This window comes from Octopus bimaculoides, chromosome 14, assembly GCF_046866305.1.
Source record: "Octopus bimaculoides isolate indiv1 chromosome 14, ASM4686630v1, whole genome shotgun sequence".
NCBI classification, from domain to species: Eukaryota; Metazoa; Mollusca; class Cephalopoda; order Octopoda; family Octopodidae; genus Octopus; species Octopus bimaculoides.
In genome coordinates, this window is record NC_142941.1 from 3,226,773 (window position 1) to 3,248,033 (window position 21,261).

A 21,261-nucleotide genomic window follows, 5' to 3' on the forward strand; every position below is an offset into this window, starting at 1 on the left:
TGAAAGAAGCAAGCTATGGTCACGATGTAATGATCTCTAAGTCGCATCAATCATCAAATAGAGGAATTTGATTATTGGTCAAATTGAATTCCATAAGAGAGAGACAAGTGATGACGTTCCTATTCGATGTGTGTTTGTGTGTGTGTGCGCTTGTTTCAATATCGATCCGTTTATGTCATTTTTCCCGAATCTCTATATATACTGAATAATTCGCTATTTTCCCGTTATTAGGAGCAAACTTATTTTTCCTAATTATGTCTGAGGCAAAAACAAAATTGGAAAAAGAATATTAGAAAACAGAAACAAATTGAGTTTCAAGTGATTAGCGTTTCTCATTAAAAGATGTTGGCTATATTTTGTTTTGACTTGAAAAGCTGTCATCTAGGTTCGTTAATTTCAGTAATTTTTTTTTATTTACTTACTTCTGTTTTAAAGTGAAAGAGAGGAGAAAGTGAAAAATGTATATACGCGGATATGAAATGGATGTGTGTATGTGAGGGAGAGGGGGGGGGGGAGAAAGAAAAGGGGTGTGTCATGTATATGTACATACATCAATACATATGCACACATCGTTTTGTATGTATATGTGCGTTGTGAGCAATTCACTCGAATATACCCCCTATTCATTTGAGACCTCGTGCCATGCATTTAAAGAAAATAAATAAATAAATGACTATTGTAGAACAACGCTAGTTTCATAATATTCTGTTGTTACTCACAAAAAAAAAAACCCAGATCGATGACGTTCATTATTTAACTCCCAGAAGCTTTGGTGCCCGACCCAATTTTAACTCTCAAATGAAGCATTTTAACACATTGCTCCCTTTTTAATTTTCATAGAGAAACTAGATTTACAATAATCCTTCAAAATCGACCGCCACTTTTCTGCAGGATGTGTAGCACACAGCTGCTACAACCCTTTTTCTTGTTTCTTCGTTCTCCATCGCTTTCTACTCTTCCTCCTTGTGCCTTTCTTCTCCACATCAAATCTACAAAGTGGAGCGTCCTCGTAAAAGTCCTTTGAATGCACTTAAGTTGAATCCACGACTTATATCAAATTTGAATTATCGCTGAAAATGCTTGATTTTTACCTGTAAACGATATAAAAAAAAATTTTTAACCGTCAAGTCTTGTTTTTGTTAATGACTCTACCAATGACATATTAATTGATAAATTCAGCTGAACTGTTAGACCGAAGTTCCAACTAGTATTTACAATACTATATTTCTATTGGTATGCTATTTTATTTTCGGCATACAATAGGCGCAGGCGTGACTGTGTGGTAAGAAACTTGCTTCGGGCCTCAGGTCGACTAAATGAATAGATTTGGTAGACGGAAACTGAAAGAAGTCCGTCGTGTATGTATGAATAATGTGTGTCTTTGTATCTGTCTCCCAGCACCGCTTGACAACCGGTGTTGTGTTTAAATCCCCGTATCTTGGAGGTTTGGCAAAAGTACCGGTAGAATAAGTACCAGGCTTTAAAAAAAATAAGTACTGGGGTCGATTCATTTAACTAAAAATTCTTCAAAGGCGGTGCCCCAGCATGACCGAAGTCTAATGACTGAAACAAAAAGAAAACAAAAAGAAACCTACACATGTGTGTCCCTCACCCCCACTTTGTTTCCTCATGACTTCCAAGGAAAATGGATATTTTTAATGAAATTTTCTACAAATACGCTTCAGACAGATTAGATTCCAATATGATTGTAACTTACACACTGAAAGATATTGGTAGGAAATTTGGTTAATGTTTACATCTTGACCCGGAAATGAAAATCCCCCCCCTCCCAAAAAATACTGGAATGGGTGTAAAACAATGTGTAGAAAACGAATATGAAAAACAATGCGCGCAAAGCAATAGGAGGGTGGGGAGAGGACTTCGAAAAATTCACAAGAGCCGAGCTTTTTCCTCATAACTTTTAGGAAAATGGGGTTTTTTTCAATGAAATTTTATAGAAATACCTTTCAAACGGCATACATTTCGATTATAAAGAAATTTGTGGGAAAAATCTTTTCTAAGGGGTTGGGGGAGAGGACTTGGGAAAATTCTCAAAATCCGAGTTTTTCCCTCATAGCTTTTAAGGAAATAGTTTTTTTTTTCAATGAAATTTTATATGAATACCTTTTAACGGCATACATTATGACTATAAAGTAATTTGTGGGGGAAATCTTTTCCAAAGGGTGGGGAGAGGACTTCGGAAAATTAATTTTTACATATCACTGGAAACATAGACCTTTTCTGGACTAAGGAGCACTATGAAACAATATTTCAAAATCAATGTTCACTTCCGAAAGTTTGTAATTAAAGGTTTGGATGGCACAGCAACTTATACAGAAAAATGGCAACAATTTTCAATTACAACATAAGGAAAAACAAGGTTTGAATCAAATTATAAAAATAGTATTAAAGATATGTTCTTCAATTAAAGCTCTTGTGTCACATTTGCTGTGACAATTTGGTGTTTTATTCAACCATAACAATGCTTGGTTTGAGACTGTTGTAGCTAAATTACATGGAAAAAGAAAGCAGGAACAGCTTGCTCCAGCTGCATTTATAAAGACTTCTGCTGATATAACCAGTGCCGTGTTAAAGGATACTAATTTTTGATGACTGGTCTGGATGACCACAATTTAGCTTGGTTGTATGAGAGTTGTTACAAAGCTTCTTTGTTAGCTCAACTTGGGTTTTAATTTTTACTGCTGTCTAGAGCTTCAGTTGATCATATTGTTCTCCTCTACTTATTTCAATCTGGTATTTATTTAGTCAGTATTTTTTTATTGAGTTAACAAGTTATGTTTTGATGTAAAGGAATGCAACTTTGCTACACACATGCATATACAGTAGGCTTTAGCACAGTTTTTATCAACCAAACTTCACACACAAGACATATGATTACAGAAGATATTTCTCCATGGTGCTATGCAGTGAGATTAAACTCAAAACCACATGATTGTGAAACAAATCCTTACCACAAAACTATATCTACATAATAGAGAAAGAAATAACCAATACAGAATTGGGGAATAAAACAAAAATTGAAAGCTCTTCAGATATTTGGAAATATTAAAGAGTATTTTATTACCAAAAAATATGTACCTTACTAATTTATTAATTTTTTTATTTTTATTTTTTTCAGAACTCAGAAACTATGAACTAAGTTGAAAAGTTATGCAAACTTTTGCTTACAAATCAACTGTTTTGCCAAACAGAGGAATAAAATCTGAGATATCTTAACCCTAGCAATATTTATAAATAAATTCCCATACATTATTATTTCAGAATAACTTGCTCATTCTTATAAACTAGACATATAAGAATGTTATTGTCAACAGTTTCTTTTTTTATTAAACTCCTCTCATTTTCTTAATTCTATTTTTTTAAATTGTGTAGTTTCATTTCAATATCACATTGTAGCATTTGCTAAATGTAAGTAAATGACTGAAACAAGTAAAAGAATAAAAGAGTATATATATATATATATACATACATACATACACACATAGACATACATATACATGCATATACATATATACGTACATAAATATATATATATATTTTTCATTTGTTAGGCCTTTTCCTAATACTGTAAAAATTGGAAATCTGGAGAAAGGAAAAAATTCCGATTTAGGCGAGGCAGCTATTCCGAAAATCCCCTTCACGGGAATTTCCCATTTATAGTCATTGCTGCGTTACAAAAGAAATAGTAGTAAACACACGTAAATTTTCTTATCAAATATGTAAAAACATGGCATAAGTAACAAAATATCCATTTTATGAACATTTTCTAAAATTATTCTATGGATTATGTAAAATTTGAAACATAACAAGACAAAGTAAACAAACTTGCATTGACAATATAATGTTATATTTATTGACTGCTTATATTGCGCGCATGTGTGTACGTACGTGCAACTGTATTTGTGTTAGTACCCACGCGTGAATGATTCTGTGTGTTAGCATGCAAGTGTAACCGATGTTTTTTGTGTGATTGTGTCTGTGACAATGTGTGAACGTTTTGTAATACTGGCGGCAAAATGTTGCAAGGGACATAACTTGTCGCGCACCTGAACTGTTTTATTCAAAATAGTAAAGTTTGTGAGTTGTTTTATAACCCACGAGGAATAAATTACAAGTGCCGTTTAGAAGCTACCCCTTCCGAGAGAGGTATTAAAGTACTTTTGTCTTACAAGGTGAAATGCAGAACTGTAAGCATTTTCGTTTTCCCATGACATACGAACTTCTCCAAATTAACGAATTTCATTATTTAAATTTTGCCGATTCAGACCAAACTAGTTTTCGCGGACTGAGGCTTTTTATTGTTACAAAAGGTGAGAAATTTTAAACTCTAACTTTAAAGCATGCTGCATATATTTTGATATATGTTGCAGCCAGGAAAAGGGATCGATTTCGATCGGCTACAGTCCCAGAAAATTCAAGGTCTTGTGCTTGTTTGAAAAAAAAATAATTAATGGGGGGGGGGGGGATGAGGTGTTTTATTGCATTTTTGACTGAGACAATATATCTTTTACAAAAGCGAAACCATATGTTCGGCAATTTCCGTAAAACATTTTTATTTCTTGATTTTCTTTTACATACACAGACCTATAAATATATGCAAATATACATACACTCTGGCACACATGCATACACAACTATACGTACATGCACATGAACATAAGCCATTCGTGAAAACAAAACGTATATTTATTTATGTATGTATATGTGAGTGTTTGTGTAAATGAAAGACAATGAGTGTGTGTGCGACCGTCTTTTTCACTCTTCAGTTGCAAAAAATAAACATTAAAGAAAACAAAAAATGTTTACGAAAGTTGCTGAACGTATAGTTTTACTTTCTCGAGACCAATACCGATTGATTGCCTCAAAAACTATATCAGCAAAGTAAATAGCCTTCCCTAAATGCATTAAAAGCATTATAAAATATAATTTGATCACTATTTCAGAAAATTATCGCCGTCCTTTCATATGAAAGACCAATTTAGCTGGGGCAAAATGATTAAGCCAAGATAAGGTACATTTTCCTCTTCAATTTTCCAGAATTACATTTGAAAAGTGACCTATGCACATCAATATCCATCCTTAAATATCACAAAAATCAGAAATGCAACAAAACTTGGCGGAGGTAAAGAATGTGTACATCACCCGTTTTCAGATATCTATGTTTTCGATATAGGAGAATACGATTTTGCCCAAAAATCACGTTTTCAAAATTTTAATTTTCCTTTAAGAAACATTCAATATCTCTTCCACCCCTCCGTTTTACCCACCCATCACCGAAAACTGGTGGTGTACACATTCTTTACCTCCGCCCCAAGATTTAAAATATCTAGGTCAAATGGAAGAGGATCATGGAAAAATAGCACATGAAATTAATGAAACTGAACTAAATAAAAAAACAAAACTCAAAATATCTTCTATAGCTTCTTCATGATCTGCTGTAGTGGCTCTCTTCCCGATATATTTACATAGAGACGAAGTCATTGAAATTAGGCATTACTCATTTTACCCCATTTTTAAACATCACTTTTGAAACTTGAAAATTATCAAATTAGACATTAGTGTGGAAAAAAAATTTACTTGGAATCCCACTGAAAAAAGGATGTTAATTGTTTCACACCAAAAATTATCCAAATATTTTATTAGTAACCTCAATTACAATCAGGTCAAATTGAGGAAAAATTTCTTGAAAAGAGAAAAATACCTGTCATCTACGCTCAACCTAACTCAACTTCAGCAACAACTATATTGACCAATTTCTACTCCTTAAGATGATGCAACAGTAAAAAATATTGATGGTATTACTTGCAATATAATGATTTCAAACAGGTAGGGGAAAAAAATCCGAAGTTACTCATTTTGTCCGCTCTACAATTATTTATAAAGATAATTTAAGGTTAGGCATACCTACACAAGTAATTCAATTTCGTCATAACTTTCAGAAAAATGGCTTTTTTTAAATGAAATTTCTACTAATACACATCAGATAGCTTAAACCCTGATTATATTGAAATTTGATGTGAAATGGAAAAAAATTCTGTGGGCGGGGAGAGGGTTTCAGAAAATTCACCTGAGTCGGATGGGTACTTTTTCTGAAATTTTTCTACAAATACCTTTCAGAATGTTAAGATTACAATTATATTGGAATTTAATATGGAAAAATAAATGGTGAACATGCACGCACACACACACATACTGACACACATCTTAATTTTTTTCTAGCCTGCGCCCTTAACCACTACGCCATATACCCAAGGGCATATGGCATAGTGGTTAAGGGTGCAGGCTACTAACCCCAAGATTCTGAGTTTGATTCCAGGCAGTGACCTGAATAATAATAATAATAACAACATCGAAAAATACCTTAGGAATGAGAACCCATGTTTGAAATTTCCCCAAGACACCTGATGAAGGCTGGAGGATATATCAGCCGAAACATTGTGTTGACAACAAAGAAGATGAGAACAAATATCTGTCAAATGTATATAATGTATATAATTTCTCATCTCTTAAATATAGAACTGTAGTAATAATTGCATTAACAAACAGATTATTGTCAACTTACTGAAACCTAAGATTGAACCATGTTTAGAATTCATTAAATTTAACAGTTTCAATGCAGCCATTCATCTATCTGCAAATACTTTATAGAAGTGTGTTTAAAAGGTAAAGAAAATAGCTATTTCAAATTAAAGAGTAATTCAAAACAATAGTTTTTGTTTCCTTTTTATATGCATTTCTATTATACAACAGATATATTGCCTGTCAGGCAAACATTTTTCTTAATACCAAACACTTTTACCATCAAATACATCAAGGTTTGGTAAACACACAATAATTTAGTTGTTGAATCTAGTGAAAAGACCAAAACCCCAACAAATTGCACAATGTCTGAGCTAAAAATAAATTTCCTACTTTTCAAATGATAGGATTGTCATGACTAACACTTTTCATCATAGTTTTTTGGCTACAATTGATCTAATAGTAAACAACAGAAACATTTCCTTGAACATGATGAGGAGAAATCTTCTGAAGGGCTGTGTTATCTCCTTAATATAGCAATAAATCTCATCCTATCATCTTAGATTAATAAAGTATTAAAAGTGTCATTTGTGTAAATGTTGGTGTATCACATATGTTAGTGCATGTTCATATTTTTCACACATAATTAGTTTTACTTTTTTAATGTGATTCATTATACACATCACCCTCTTAGAACTGAGGCTTTGTTGTAGCCAAGAGTCCAATCCCATTGGCAGTGTTGTGTTAGTTTGATTCATCTCTCTACTTATATCAGGAATCACTTTGTGCTCCATCTCTGCTTATCCACGTCAGGGATCATATTTTTGTAAAGATCTCTTCTTAAGTCCAGTTTGTATTGTTATTTGTATGTGTAGTCATGCATACTATAGAGAGTGCCTGCTATGGAGGATAAAGAGCAACATCTAAGTTCAGTTTTCAACCTTAATTGTATACTTTTTTTTTTTTTTTTACTTTTTTACTAGTTTCAGTCATTTGACTGCGGCCATGCTGGAGCACCGCCTTTAGTCGAGAAAATCGACCCCAGGACTTATTCTTTGTAAGCCTAGTACTTATTATATCGGTCTCTTTTTGCCGAACCGCTAAGTTACGGAGACATAAACACCAACATCGGTTGTCAAGCGATGTTTGTTGGTGGGGGGGGGGACAAACACAGACACAAACACACACACATATATATATATACATATATACGACGGGCTTCTTTCAGTTTCCGTCTACCAAATCCACTCACAAGGCTTTGGTCGGCCCGAGGCTATAGTAGAAGACACTTGCCCAAAGTGCCACGCAGTGGGACTGAACCCGGAACCATGTGGTTGGTAAGCAAACATCAGTTACATACATGGGATTAATATATTCCTACAGGTGATACTAAAACGAAAAGGCAATGTAATATTTCCATTAAAGCAGACGATACTAAATGATACGGCAATTTAATATTTCCATTAAAGCAGACGATATTAAAATAATATGGCAATTTAATATTTCCATTAAAGCAGACGATACTAAAACAATATGGCAATTTAATATTTTCATTAAAGCAGACGATATCAAAACAATATGGAAATTTAATATTTCTATTAAAGCAGACGATAGTAAAACAATATGGCAGTTTAATATTTCCATTGAAGCAGACGATACTAAAAGAATATGGTAATTTAATATTTCCATTAAAGGAAACGATATTAAAACAATAGACAATTTAATATTTTTATTAAAGCAGACGATACTAAAACAATATGGTAATTTCCATTAAAGAAAACGATATTAAAACAATATAACAGTTTAATATTTCCATTAAAACAGACGATATTAAAACAAAATGGCAATTTAATATTTCCATTAAAGCAGACGATATTAAAACAGTATAACAATTTAATATTTCCATTAAAGCAGACGATATTAAAACAAAATGGCAATTTAATATTTCCTTTAAAGCAGACGATATTAAAACAGTATAACAATTTAATATTTCCATTAAAGCAGACGACACTAAAACTGCTCAAAAGTTGGGAATGGAAGTACTTCGAATTTTTTTAAGCAAAACTATATTTAAACACCGTTAATGAATGTTAGTAAAAAAACAAGTAACGAAAAACTTATGGAGGTTCTCTGAATTTCTTTTTAGCACTTTATAAAGACTTTTTTTTTTTCGATTTATGAATAAAACTTTTTTTGATTATCAAACTATTAAATATTAACAAAACGTTGTTAAAAAAAGAAAAAAACTCATGGAAGTCCTTCGAAAAATTTCTTTTTAGCATTTAATAAAGAATCTCCCCGCCCCCCTTTTTTTTAGATTATCAAGCATTGTGTTAGAAATTAACAAAACTCATACGATGTATCAGAAATGAATATCATTACTCACCCTTTGCTTTTACATGTAAATATCCATATTGAAAACATTTTCCTAAATAAATTTTGCGACGATATAAAATTAGAAATCTAAGGAGACAAATTTTACGAGCCTTCATTGTCAGCGTTTCTCTCAGCAATTGCGAACGGAACGCAGACGACAAATGTTGCAAGGGAGATGACTCTTGGTTTTTTTTTTAGATTCCAGATCATTTTTAAATATATGTGTATTTTTATTAATATTTAGCAGAGGGTTTTCGTGCGTTTAAGTACCAATGTATGAAATTCTCGGTGCTTGAGTCACTCTGTTACTTTTGTTAAATATTAATAAAACTATACGTGTGTTCATATTCTGTGTTCTATTTTTCTGTCTGCATCACCATACCTTCCATTCCCTCTGTTCCCCTGTTTGTTTCAGTCATTTGACTGCGGTTATGCTGGGGCACCACCTTTAATATATATATATATAATATGTGTGTGTGTATAGGTATATATTCTTTTATTTGTTTCAGTCGTTTGACTGTGGCCATGCTAGAGCACTGACTTAAAGGGTTTTAGTCAAATTAAGTTTAAAATGTCGATTTTGTTTCATCCTTTCTAAAGATACTAACTTTTTTTTTTAAATTTCTGCTTGCACAATCCACATATCCACTTCCCCATATTGTTTTCACATTTTAGCACAAGATCAGCAATTTGGGGGAAGGAGTAAGTTGATTGCATCGACCCCAGCGCTCAACTGGTATTTATTTTATCTACCCTAAAAGGATGAATGGCAAGGTCAACCTCAGCGGATGCTGCTAAGCATTTTGCCAAACATAAAAACGATTCTGCCAGCTCACAGCCTTTGTCCACTCTTCCATACTAAATACACTTTGGCATTGCTATAAATATTTTTTTATCCACTTGTTGGTGATAAAAGTTTCTGTAACTACAAAAACACTGCTCCCAGAATTCAATGTATGTGTGAGGGTGTAGAAATTTCTGTCTTTGGTACGCACATGCACATTTAGCTTACCAGGATTGGTCAGACTCTAACTCTCTGATAGAAAAGCTTGAGGTATGTTGTTAATTGAATTTGTGGCAAGCATTTGCTCAAACTTTCTACAATCAGCATTTCCAAAAGGTGTGCTCATCTTAAACAAACCTTCATCACTGTAAAAAAAAATCATCTGTGTGGGTAGTCTAATGGCTATAACATTAACCATTAGACTGAAGAATCCACTAAAATATATGTGAGTGGGTGTGTATGAGTATTATATGTATGTGTGTGGTGCAGGCATAGCTGTGTGGTTGGAAGTTTTCTTCCCAACCATGTGGCTCCAGGTTCACTCCCAATATGTGGCACCGTGAGTAAATGTCTTCTGCTATAGCCTTGGGCTGACAAAAGCCTTGTTAGTGGATTTGGTAGCTGGAAACTGAAAGAAGCCAGCCGTGTGTTTGTATCTATGTTTGTTTCCCACCACCTCTTGACAACCGGTGTTGGTGTATTTACATTCCATATTTCAGCAAAAGAGACTAATAGATTAAGTACTAGGCTTAAAAAAGAAGACAATAAGTACTGGGGTTAGTTAGTTCAATTATTTTAAAATTCTATCTCCAAGCTAGGTTTTCTAGAGAATTTTTTGTAACTGCTTTATTAATGTTACATTTCTTCAGATTATAGTGTCTGTCACAATTCACTGATCATTATTCTGTTTACTTTTTTAGCTTGTGGTACAATAATTAATAATGATATTGGACACAATGGAGATGTTACATTCTCTTATTAAAAGACACCTTGACAAAGAAACATCTGTTGTATATCATGACATGGAATCATCTCCATTGAAGACTAAGAAACAGTTTTCTGTCAAAGTAACTGATGTCAACGATGTAGAACCACATTTTACCAAAGAGACATTCCAATTCCTCACCTATGAAAACCAGAAAGTTGACTTCCCTATTGGCTTCATCAATGCTACAGACCCTGATCTTGGAGATGGAGGCCAACTTACATATTCCATCATCAATGATAACAACAATGATAACATTCCTTTCCAACTGACAAAATATGGATTTATTTCTACATCACAATCAATAGATCGAGAAATGAAAGACATCTATAAGTTCAAGGTCTTAGTGAAAGATAATGGAACACCTTCTCTCAATGACACTGCCAATATTGTTATTGAGATTCTAGATAAAAACGATAATGCTCCCTATTTCATCTTTCCTAATAATGACCCTTACAATCTAGATGTCCACTACCATCCACACAGTAAGAAGGACATCACAATTCTGAAAGCATCTGACAAAGACACTGGAAACAATGCTTTCCTCACATATGGAATACTGAAATCCATCATCATCATCATTTCATGTCTGTTTTCCATGCTGGCATGGGTTGCACAGTTTGACAGGAGCTGTCCAGACTCCATTTGTCTGTTTTGGCAAGATTTCTACAGCTGGATGTCCTACTTAGTACCAGCCACTTTACAGAGTGTGCTGGGTGTTGCACTTACACGCTGATGTGCTATCTTTCGCGGACAATTTACCAAAATGTTTCAGAAACATATGAGCTGACCTTAACAAGTGATGTAATAGCATTACTAGCACAATAGAACATGGTATTGACTTATAACACCATTTACTCTACTTTGTAATATATTATGGTTGCATAACAAAATACCATGTTCTTAAAGTCATTAATATTAGCTGGAGTTTATAGTGGTACTCCAGTTCAATCAGCAACAGCTGCTATCATACTAACATTGTTTGTTAGTAATGATACATCTCCAATGTTGACTGCTGTCCCATTCCAGTCTGGTAACAACCTGAATATGACTTGGATAATTATCATTGTAGCAGCAGCTGTAATACTATCTGTGGCTATTGTAGTGTCCATAACACTGTGTATTTTTAGATGTATTAATCACAAAATAACTCACCTACAACAACAGATAATCCAAACTTTCTCTCTCAGACTGAGATGAGACAATTACTGTATCAGACTAACAATCCTGTTGCAATAACGAGAAATGCAGAAGAGATATTTAACCGAAATCTTCAGACTATAAAATCTAAAAGTCAGTTTTTTCTGGAGATGGAACAGACACCAGATGAGTGGAAATTTTCAACAACACAAAGGAGACTTCCACCTGTGCCTCAAGTAAATATTATTTTATGTCACTGATATCCTTTTGATTTTAAATGCAAAAGTATTTTATTGATTATTCACATATGTTCAAACATTTCTATAAAATATCAACTTCAGAAACTCATGTGTATGAGCTGTTTTATTCCTTTGCTTAAAATTTATAGTCTATCTGCGACTTTCTGAATTAACTATTCTTTTTTGTTTAGTGATAGTTAAACAGTTACAATGCTCATTATAGAAATATAATACTCTTTATATAAAGACTGTTTTATTAGGTGTGATCTAGACTTGTATTGATATAATTTTTTATCTTTTCTATAATCAACTGAAATATGATTTTATCCATAGTTGAGAAGGTCACATCAGTTCCAGCATGTCTAACTACAACAGTGACTCCTTAACATCCCAAAAGGACAGAGAAGCTAGCAAGAGTAATGGCAAGACTAAACCATATGATGAGATACCTGCAGAACCAGGTAACTTTTATTGAAACATAACATATAAATGTAATTACCTTTATTACTGTAGGACAATATATAATGTTATGCTTAGTGTAATATAAGATCAATGTTTCTATCTTTATATCTTGGAATTGTTATATTGAAATGTAATTTGTGTTTGTATATTTGATATTTTGCAGAATATACCAATGACAATCCAGTTGCAGCCACAATACTAAAGGGACAACAAATACAAGATACCTATCTACAGCCAACATAGTAGATGTTCCATGACTATTGTTAAATGATTCTCTCACACACCAAATCTTATACAATACTTTATATTCATATAAAAATATCAACTCTTTGTTTCTTTCACACATCACACATAAATGGCCTTACATTGGTTTTTGTTATGACCCCTGATTTACATCTCTGATACCTCAAATACTAGAAATGCCCTTATCTATATTATCATTGATGACAGTATATTGGGCTCATTGAATGTTATATTTAATTTTCTAAGCTCCAGTTTTAGTGTGATTCTAATTTCTATATTTACATCTACCATTTGTAGCATAAAACAACATAAAAGTTTTGCTATTATATCATTTAACTAATGATATTAATCTGGAGGTTCTGCAGAATGTTGTCATATTTTGTAGTATCCACAGCATCTGAGAGAAGAGTAATAATAAATTTAGCATAATATGAAGTAAAGTGAAATATTACATGAAAAATGTTTACATCTAGTGTTGAATTTCGATTGAGTAAATCTTATGAATACTCCCCAAATTAAATACATTCCAACACTAAAGATTTCTAATTTGTCCATTCACTTAAAATGTGGCTATACGAATATTTCATAGAAATAATAAAATACAGTTTTTATGCAGCAAAAGCCATTATGAATAATTTACATTTACTGTTGTTGCCTAATAGCTGTTGTTTAGATTTCTTTTTGCCACGTTTGTATCAACAATGTCTATTTCTTTAACTAACATTGAATTTTTTATTGTTACAAGAATCTTTTTATTGCTAGGATATACTACAATCAGTTTAATATTAAAAAATACTTAATAACAGAACTAAATAGGATACTCCTCGATTAATCACACTATCTATAAAATATATGAAAGATAATTACACATAATTCATCAAACAGCTTCTGTTTAACATGAATTCTCTTGTTTGATGTGTTTTGTGTGACACAGACAACATTGCAGTAATTTCCTATTGGATGAGAGAGATTTTCTAGATTTCTTTCAATATTGAAAGTGAGGCTGATAGCTTTTTTCTTTGTTCATCATACACACAATTGTGTGTGTGTGTGTGGAGGACATAGAGTTGTAACTAGCACACACCAGCATCTGGCTAACATCTCACCTCCCACTACATACAGCAACTGTCACACTATTATATCAGCAGTTACACAGGAACACTACCACCACCACTACAACAACAGCAGCAGCAGTAACATAGGAACACTACTATAACAGCAGCAGTACCACTATAATACCACTTCAGCAGCAGCAGCAGTTAGAGTGGAACACTACAGCAGGATACACATCATCCATCACACACAACTACAGTGAAGGATTAAACAATGCAGGTAAGTCTCTCTCTTTATTATCTTTTTATATTTTCATTTCCATTATAATATTTATATTGTATGTGTTTCTAATGTAAGACAGTGTAACACTACAATGTAAAATGTTCACCATGTTGTGTGTGTGTATATACACACAGGGACTTGGACAGTAGAGGATAGAGAGATCAAGCCATCACTTCCGCCATTAATAACAGCAACATTGGTGGTAGTAGTGGTAGTAGTGGTGGTGGTGGTGGTAGTATTAGTAGTAGTAGTTTGTCCCCTTATTTTTAAAACACATATATACACACCTTTATTTGTAAAAACCATACGAATCTGTCCACAATCAGAGAATTTACCTTCAATTAATTCCATACTGTCTTCTAAATATTCTTTTAAACATTTTCGTAAATAGTATTGGTGTAATATAGTTTAAATAGGAGACATGTGTTTCATTACATGTCATAAAACATATATTGATCTGCCAATAATATAGAGTTGAGTTTTATGAATTCGTTTCTCTGTGTTTGGATTATAACATTTCTTTAATAAATATAATCTCTCTTAAAAAGGTTTACATGATTAGATATTTACAATAATAATAAGAATACGAAGCATCTTATTTTACCAGATTTAATTATGAAAGAAACATTGTGTGGAGATTTACATCCAAGATGGTGGAAGACAGTGGATGATAGAAATTAACCTGGAAATAACAATTTGAAATAGAATTAAGATGAATGTTTAATGTCACATTTTCTGTGCTATATTTTTATCTCATAAGAATTTTGGCTGACTTTCTGCTGTATATTGGTTTGCAAGAACCGTTTCTTTTCCTATTAATTGTTGAACCTTTCAGTATTTATTTTTTATTGGAACTACTATTTGTTTTTTGCTAATCTGTTGTAAAATAAAAGTTTCTTGTAGTTCAGTTCACTTCCTTCATTTGAAACTGTCTCCTTTAATTTGTAAGCATTCTAATATTTATTTTAACTCTACAAGTCTTAATTTCATTTAAAGAAAGCAATTAAAGATTTGATTGATATTACGGTCAGAATGTAGGCCAAGATAATCCAAAGACCTCATGTGCAGCAACGAAACAATGCTTACATTGTAATATATTTCACTTCAGTGGCCTTCATGTCCTTCCTTACAAACAGAAAGACAAACTAAAATTTCAAAACAAAATACAAGGAAAATTGTAAAATTATTGATAGATTAATATGTGAATTGTTCATTGATTATTACTGGAGTTCAATTTTAATGCATTTTTGATAGATTATTGTATGTAGCTGACGTTTCATTAACTAGTCTCTCATATCTTTAATTATATATCTTCTAGTCTCTACTAGAAATCCTCCTCTGCAATACCTATTTATTTTGAATACATGTCTACATGTCCATAATTTCACTATTTATGCACATGCATTGCTATTTAAAACTCTTGAATTTAAAATCTCTAACAAACATCATACTTCCACCAGAAACTCACATTAACATCAACATTATTGTTACATGTTTAATGTTCCATTATATTGTATTAAATACTTTTCATTTTGTATATGTAGTAATCACTAATTGTTCAGTGCCAACATACAGATGCAAATATTGCAGTAAGAATGGTAGAAAGCCTGTGTTATTGCAACTACTTGGCTGTTTAGAAATTAGATTTCATTTTCCTTTATTATTTATACAATCCTTTTCTCTTTTTAATATTGTCTCTGATATTCGTCTGTCTTTACGTTCTGAGTTCAAATTCTGCCGAGGTCGACTTTGCCTCCCATCCTTTTGGGGTCAATAAATTAAGTACCAGTTGCGTACTGGGGTTGATCTAATCAACTGGCCCCCTCCCCCAAGATTTCGGGCCTTGTGCCTAGAGTAGAAAAGAATATTGTCTCTGATATTAGTGTTGCTATTTTGTATTCTTATGTTAGTTTCAGCCATCATTTCTATCAAACCTTTATCTCACAGGACATAGAGTCACAACATAAACATCACTATATTTTAGACCAGGGTAAACATAACGGTAGACATACACACACACACACACACACACACACACACACACACACATACTTATATCATCCTCATTTTTGTCAGCCTTCCATTGCTGGCATGGTTTGGATGACTTGTCACAGACTGAGTCAAATCCTGTTTCAGATAAGGGACCATTCCTCTTGTCTCACTCATGCATTCCATTTCTGGCATGTTTTATATGGTTGAATGTCCTTTCTATTGCCAACCAATATTTTGGGTGCATTTTATCATGGCATCAGTGCTAGAGACATTGTCTTGTCACCAAGGATACCTCCAGTGTTCCCAAGGTGTGTGCAGCATTGTCCTTTAAGGATGTAGACCACTGATTGTGCTTTTCTGTTGTGTAGAATATGTGCTGCCTGAATTGTATAATTTTGTTGGGTGGTGATTGTGTTTCTTGTGTTGAGTAATTCACTGTCAGACAGTAACTGTGTTGTGTAGTGTGTGTGTGTGTGTGTGTGTGTGTGTGTGTGAGTCGTTTGTATGGCAGTAATAAGTTTCAGTTGTGTAGAGTGAGTTGTTGGTGTTATACAATTGTATGTCCTAGGTATAGTATGTAGAGAGAGTTGTAATCCAAACTGTGTTCTCTTGAAACATGTTGTGCATTCCAGTATGTCAGACTTGTATGTGGATCCTATATTTGTGTGAGGTATGCATAAGAGTTGAAAATACTGAGAAATATTTTCGCAGAGTAATTACATATCAAAACAGAAGATTGGAAACTAACATTTTTACTTCTTCTTAATCTCCTGTTTTGATATAGCATACATAGTATGTACATAAAGTGCTCCTGGAGGCATGAAGATAGTTTCAGTCTGTTACTGTAAGAATGGGAACACATGTCTTCAGTCCTGCAGTGTGCTTCAACTTCCATGATTTTACCACAAACCTGAAAGTAAACATTGAATATTTGTACAACATATCAGCCAAGAAGAGCTCCGTTGACATGCACATATTCATTCTGGTAGAAACTAAATTTAAGGGAAGAATGAAATAATTTTTCATTGTTTTATGAACTTTCCCACCTTGTTTTGTTTGGCAAAATATTTACTTTTGGTTATTTCAAAATCTTTATCTTCAACTGTTTATTTTTGAGTGCCATATATCTTTATTGTAGTATTAGTTGTACAAGTTGTTCTATCAGTACTTCCATGTCAATAAAAGCCCATAGTTTTCCAACATTACATTGTTGATTTTCAGTTATATAGGAGTGTGTTTAATTTCATTGAGTATTGATGGTGTTTAATGTTACATTGTGTTATTTGGTGTTGATTCTATAGACTATGAATCTGTGTTATTATATTTTGTGCTTATTGTATTGTATATGTGCTGGTGCACTGTATGAGTTGTGCTATTGGATTCAAAGTATTTGTGTAGGATGTGGACTGTGCTACACAAAGTTACCTTGTGAACTGTGTGTAATGTTGTAAGCACTGGTGTGGCTTGTATATTTTTGTTCATTTTTAACAAACCTAGTATTTTAATTATCATCGGTACTGTTTAATTATCATCAGTACTGTTTCAGCATGTCCCTTTATGCTAGAGAGACCCCCCAGTAGAGGGAACCTGTGGAAGAGGTAAGTAAACCCAGGAAGTCCTGGGATGAGGTAGTGAAGCACAGCCTTTGAATGTTAGGACTCACGGAGACAATGACGAGTGACTGAGACCTTTTGAGATATGTTGTGCTTAAGAAGACTTGGCAACCCAAGTGAGACCATAACGTGGCCTATGCCTGTGAAGCATAATCAGCCCATTTAAGAGTACCCTTCAATTACTGGTCAATAAACGGTGCTTGTGAAGACCTGTTGAGTCAAGTGAAGTCGTTGTCGTACCCGATGCCAGTACCACCTGACTGGCGCCCATGTTGGTGGCACGTAAAAAGTACCATTCGAGCGCGTTCGATGCCAGTGCTGCCTAACTGGTTCTGTGCTGGTGGTATGCAAAAAGCACCATTCGAGCATGTTTGTTGCCAGTGCTGCCAGACTGGCTCTCGTGCCGGTGGCACATAAAAAGCACCCACTACACTCTTGGAGTGGTTGGCGTAATGAAGGGCATCCAGTTGTAGAAACTTTGCCAGATCAAATTGGAGCTTGGTACAGCCTTCTGACTTGCCAGTCCTCAGTCAAACTGTCCAACCCATGCCAGCATGGAAAGCGGACGTTAAACGACGGTGAGCATGATATATAAAATTTTCAAAAGAACGCCTCAGATGAGTATTGTTTACAACGTCTAGGGGAGATAACTCTAATGTAAACCCGGACTATTTCTTCACACTAATAGGAACACGTAAAAACATTTAATTTTAATGATTTTCTTTCACAATTTTCAAATCTATTTTTAATGTACAGTACTCCAAGGTTTATATTTGATGAACTTTCATGTCAAAATTTTTCTTTAAGCTGGTATTAAACCATTTCTATTATACTTGTAGAAATATTCAATAATAATGAGGAATGAAGAGTTGCAGTCATGAATGAAAACATTTTTTACTTGGTGTGTTTGCTATATACACAACAGTCTCTTGTAATGTCTGTAGACATCACCTACCATGTCAACGAAGAAGACAGTCCTCATACCTATATAGGAGACATTGCTGTTGACTCTAACTTATCACACCCTCTCACACATCAACAACACACTCTCATTACATTTACACAACTACAAAGGACAGTCGAGAGTGGTTCTCACTTATTTAATGTCACCAACTCAGGAAAACTATACACTACTCAAACACTGGATGCTGAGTCTCTGTGTACATACAACAAGGAATGTTCCAGAATAGTTAAAGTAGCAGTGAGGAAAGGAAAAACTTTCATGAAGATTTTGAAGGTGAAAATAATAATAGAAGACATCAATGACCATTCTCCAGAATTTACGGATGATGAAATAGGTATCAAGTTTGCAGAGGATAGTCTGAAAGGAAATAAGAAAAAAATTCCATATGCTATAGACAGAGATATTACCGTCATAAATTCCCAAATTTCATATAACATAAAATACCATAAAAGAGAACCATTTTCTTTGTATATGGCAAAAGATAATGATGGTGTTTTTATACCTGAACTGACGTTAGAAGACAAATTAGACAGGGAAGTAAAGGATTTGTATATATTGACCTTAGAGGCTAAAGATGGCGGGAAAATTCCGAAAACAGCTACGCTCAAGGTACGCATATCTGTGACAGATGTTAATGATAACACACCTGTATTTTCACAGAAACTCTACAACATCTCTATAAATAATTCACATCAAAGACATTTACCAATTCTTACTTTAAAAGCCACAGATCAAGATTCTGGACAAAATGGAAAGATATCTTATCATTTCAACCATAAAACATCTCAAAATATCCAGAAATATTTTGTATTGGATAAGAAAACAGGAGATTTATTTTTACATGATAATTTTCACTTTAGTAAGATGCAGTCTTTATTTATAGAAGCAAGAGATGGAGGGAATCCACCACTAAAGTCGGTAGCCAGAATTCACATTTATGTAATTAATAACCAAAACAATGTTCCATTGATAAATATAGATTTTGTATCTCCTTTAACAGAGAGTTCCACAGCTGTTTCAGAAAACAGTGAAGTAGATAGTTTTATAGCTTATGTTATGGTCACTGACACTGATAGTGGACCCAATGGTGAGGTTATCTGTGATTTAAAACATGATAAGTTTAAACTTGCCAAAATAGATTCTAAAGAATATAAGATAATTATTAAGGGCCATCTTGACAGAGAAATAAGGGACCACTATAAAGTATCTATTGTGTGTCATGACATGGGGTCACCTCAACTAGAAAGTAAAAAATATTTCTCTGTCAAAGTAACTGATGTCAATGATGTAGAACCACATTTTACCAAAGAGACATTCCAATTCCTCACCTATGAAAACCAGAAAGTTGACTTCCCTATTGGCTTCATCAATGCTACAGACCCTGATCTTGAAGATGGAGGCCAACTTACATATTCTATCATCAATGATAACAACAATGATAACATTCCATTCCAACTGACAAAATATGGATTTATTTCTACATCACAATCAATAGATCGAGAAATGAAAGACATCTATAAGTTCCAGGTTTTAGTGAAAGATAATGGAACACCTTCTCTCAATGACACTGCCAATATTGTTATTGAGATTCTAGATAAAAATGATAATGCTCCGTATTTTACGTTTCCTAATAATGACCCTTACAATCTAGATGTCCACTACCATCCACACAGTAAGAAGGACATCACAATTCTGAAAGCATCTGACAAAGACACTGGAAACAATGCTTTCCTCACATATGGAATACTGAGATCCAATGATAAAAACCTGTTTACAGTGAACTCACACACTGGTGTCTTATCTTTCTCTCGCACAGTTTACCAAAATGATGCAGGAACATATGAACTGGAATTTATAGTGAAAGATGGTGGTACACCAGTTCAGTCGGCAACAACTGCTATCATACTAACACTGTTTGTTAGTAATGATACATCTCCAATGTTGACTGCTGTCCCATTCCAGTCTGGTGACAACCTGAATATGACTTGGATAATTATCATTGTAGCAGCAGCTGTAATACTATCTGTGGCTATTGTAGTGTCCATAACACTGTGTGTTTTCAGATGTATTAATCACACAAATGACTCACCTACAACTGCAGATAATCCCAACTTTCTCTCTCAGACTGAGATGAGACAATTACTATATCAGACTAACAATCCTGTTGCAATAACAAGAAATGCAGAAGAGATATTTAACCGAAATCTTCAGACAATAAAATCTAAAAGTCAGTTTTTTCTGGAAATGGAACAGACACCAGATGAGTGGAAATTCTCAACAACACAAAGGAGACTTCCACCTGTGCCTCAGGTAAACACAATTTTAGCTGTTGTATCTTAAATCTCATGTAAATATCATTTTGGAAAAAAAATGTTTTTGTTTTATTTCTTATTATTATAAAAATTATTTTATCCATTATTCACATCTGTACAGTTATTACTACATAAAACTCAACTTCAGTCACTTGTGTGTACAACATTTTTTATGTCTTTAGCTAATATTTATTGCAACGCTCTCACAGTTGAATTGATTATTCTTTATAATTTTAGAGATATCAAAAGACATACAATATTCATTATAGAAATACA

The 21,261-nt window shown here is 33.5% G+C and overlaps 1 protein-coding gene across 1 annotated transcript in view; it reads left to right on the forward strand.

Moving 5' to 3' along the window:
• The window catches only part of LOC128249425 (protocadherin Fat 4-like), a 65,014-nt gene that overhangs the window by 43,304 nt on the left and 449 nt on the right, over positions 1-21,261 (forward strand). Inside the window, exons 15-22 of the mRNA XM_089363306.1 lie at positions 6,772-6,841; positions 10,639-11,418; positions 11,595-11,765; positions 11,876-12,061; positions 12,462-12,525; positions 12,690-12,768; positions 16,015-16,094; positions 18,654-20,983. Coding sequence (XP_089219432.1) covers positions 6,772-6,841; positions 10,639-11,418; positions 11,595-11,765; positions 11,876-12,061; positions 12,462-12,525; positions 12,690-12,768; positions 16,015-16,094; positions 18,654-20,983 — 3,760 coding nt within the window. The remainder of the gene's footprint in view (positions 1-6,771; positions 6,842-10,638; positions 11,419-11,594; positions 11,766-11,875; positions 12,062-12,461; positions 12,526-12,689; positions 12,769-16,014; positions 16,095-18,653; positions 20,984-21,261) is intronic.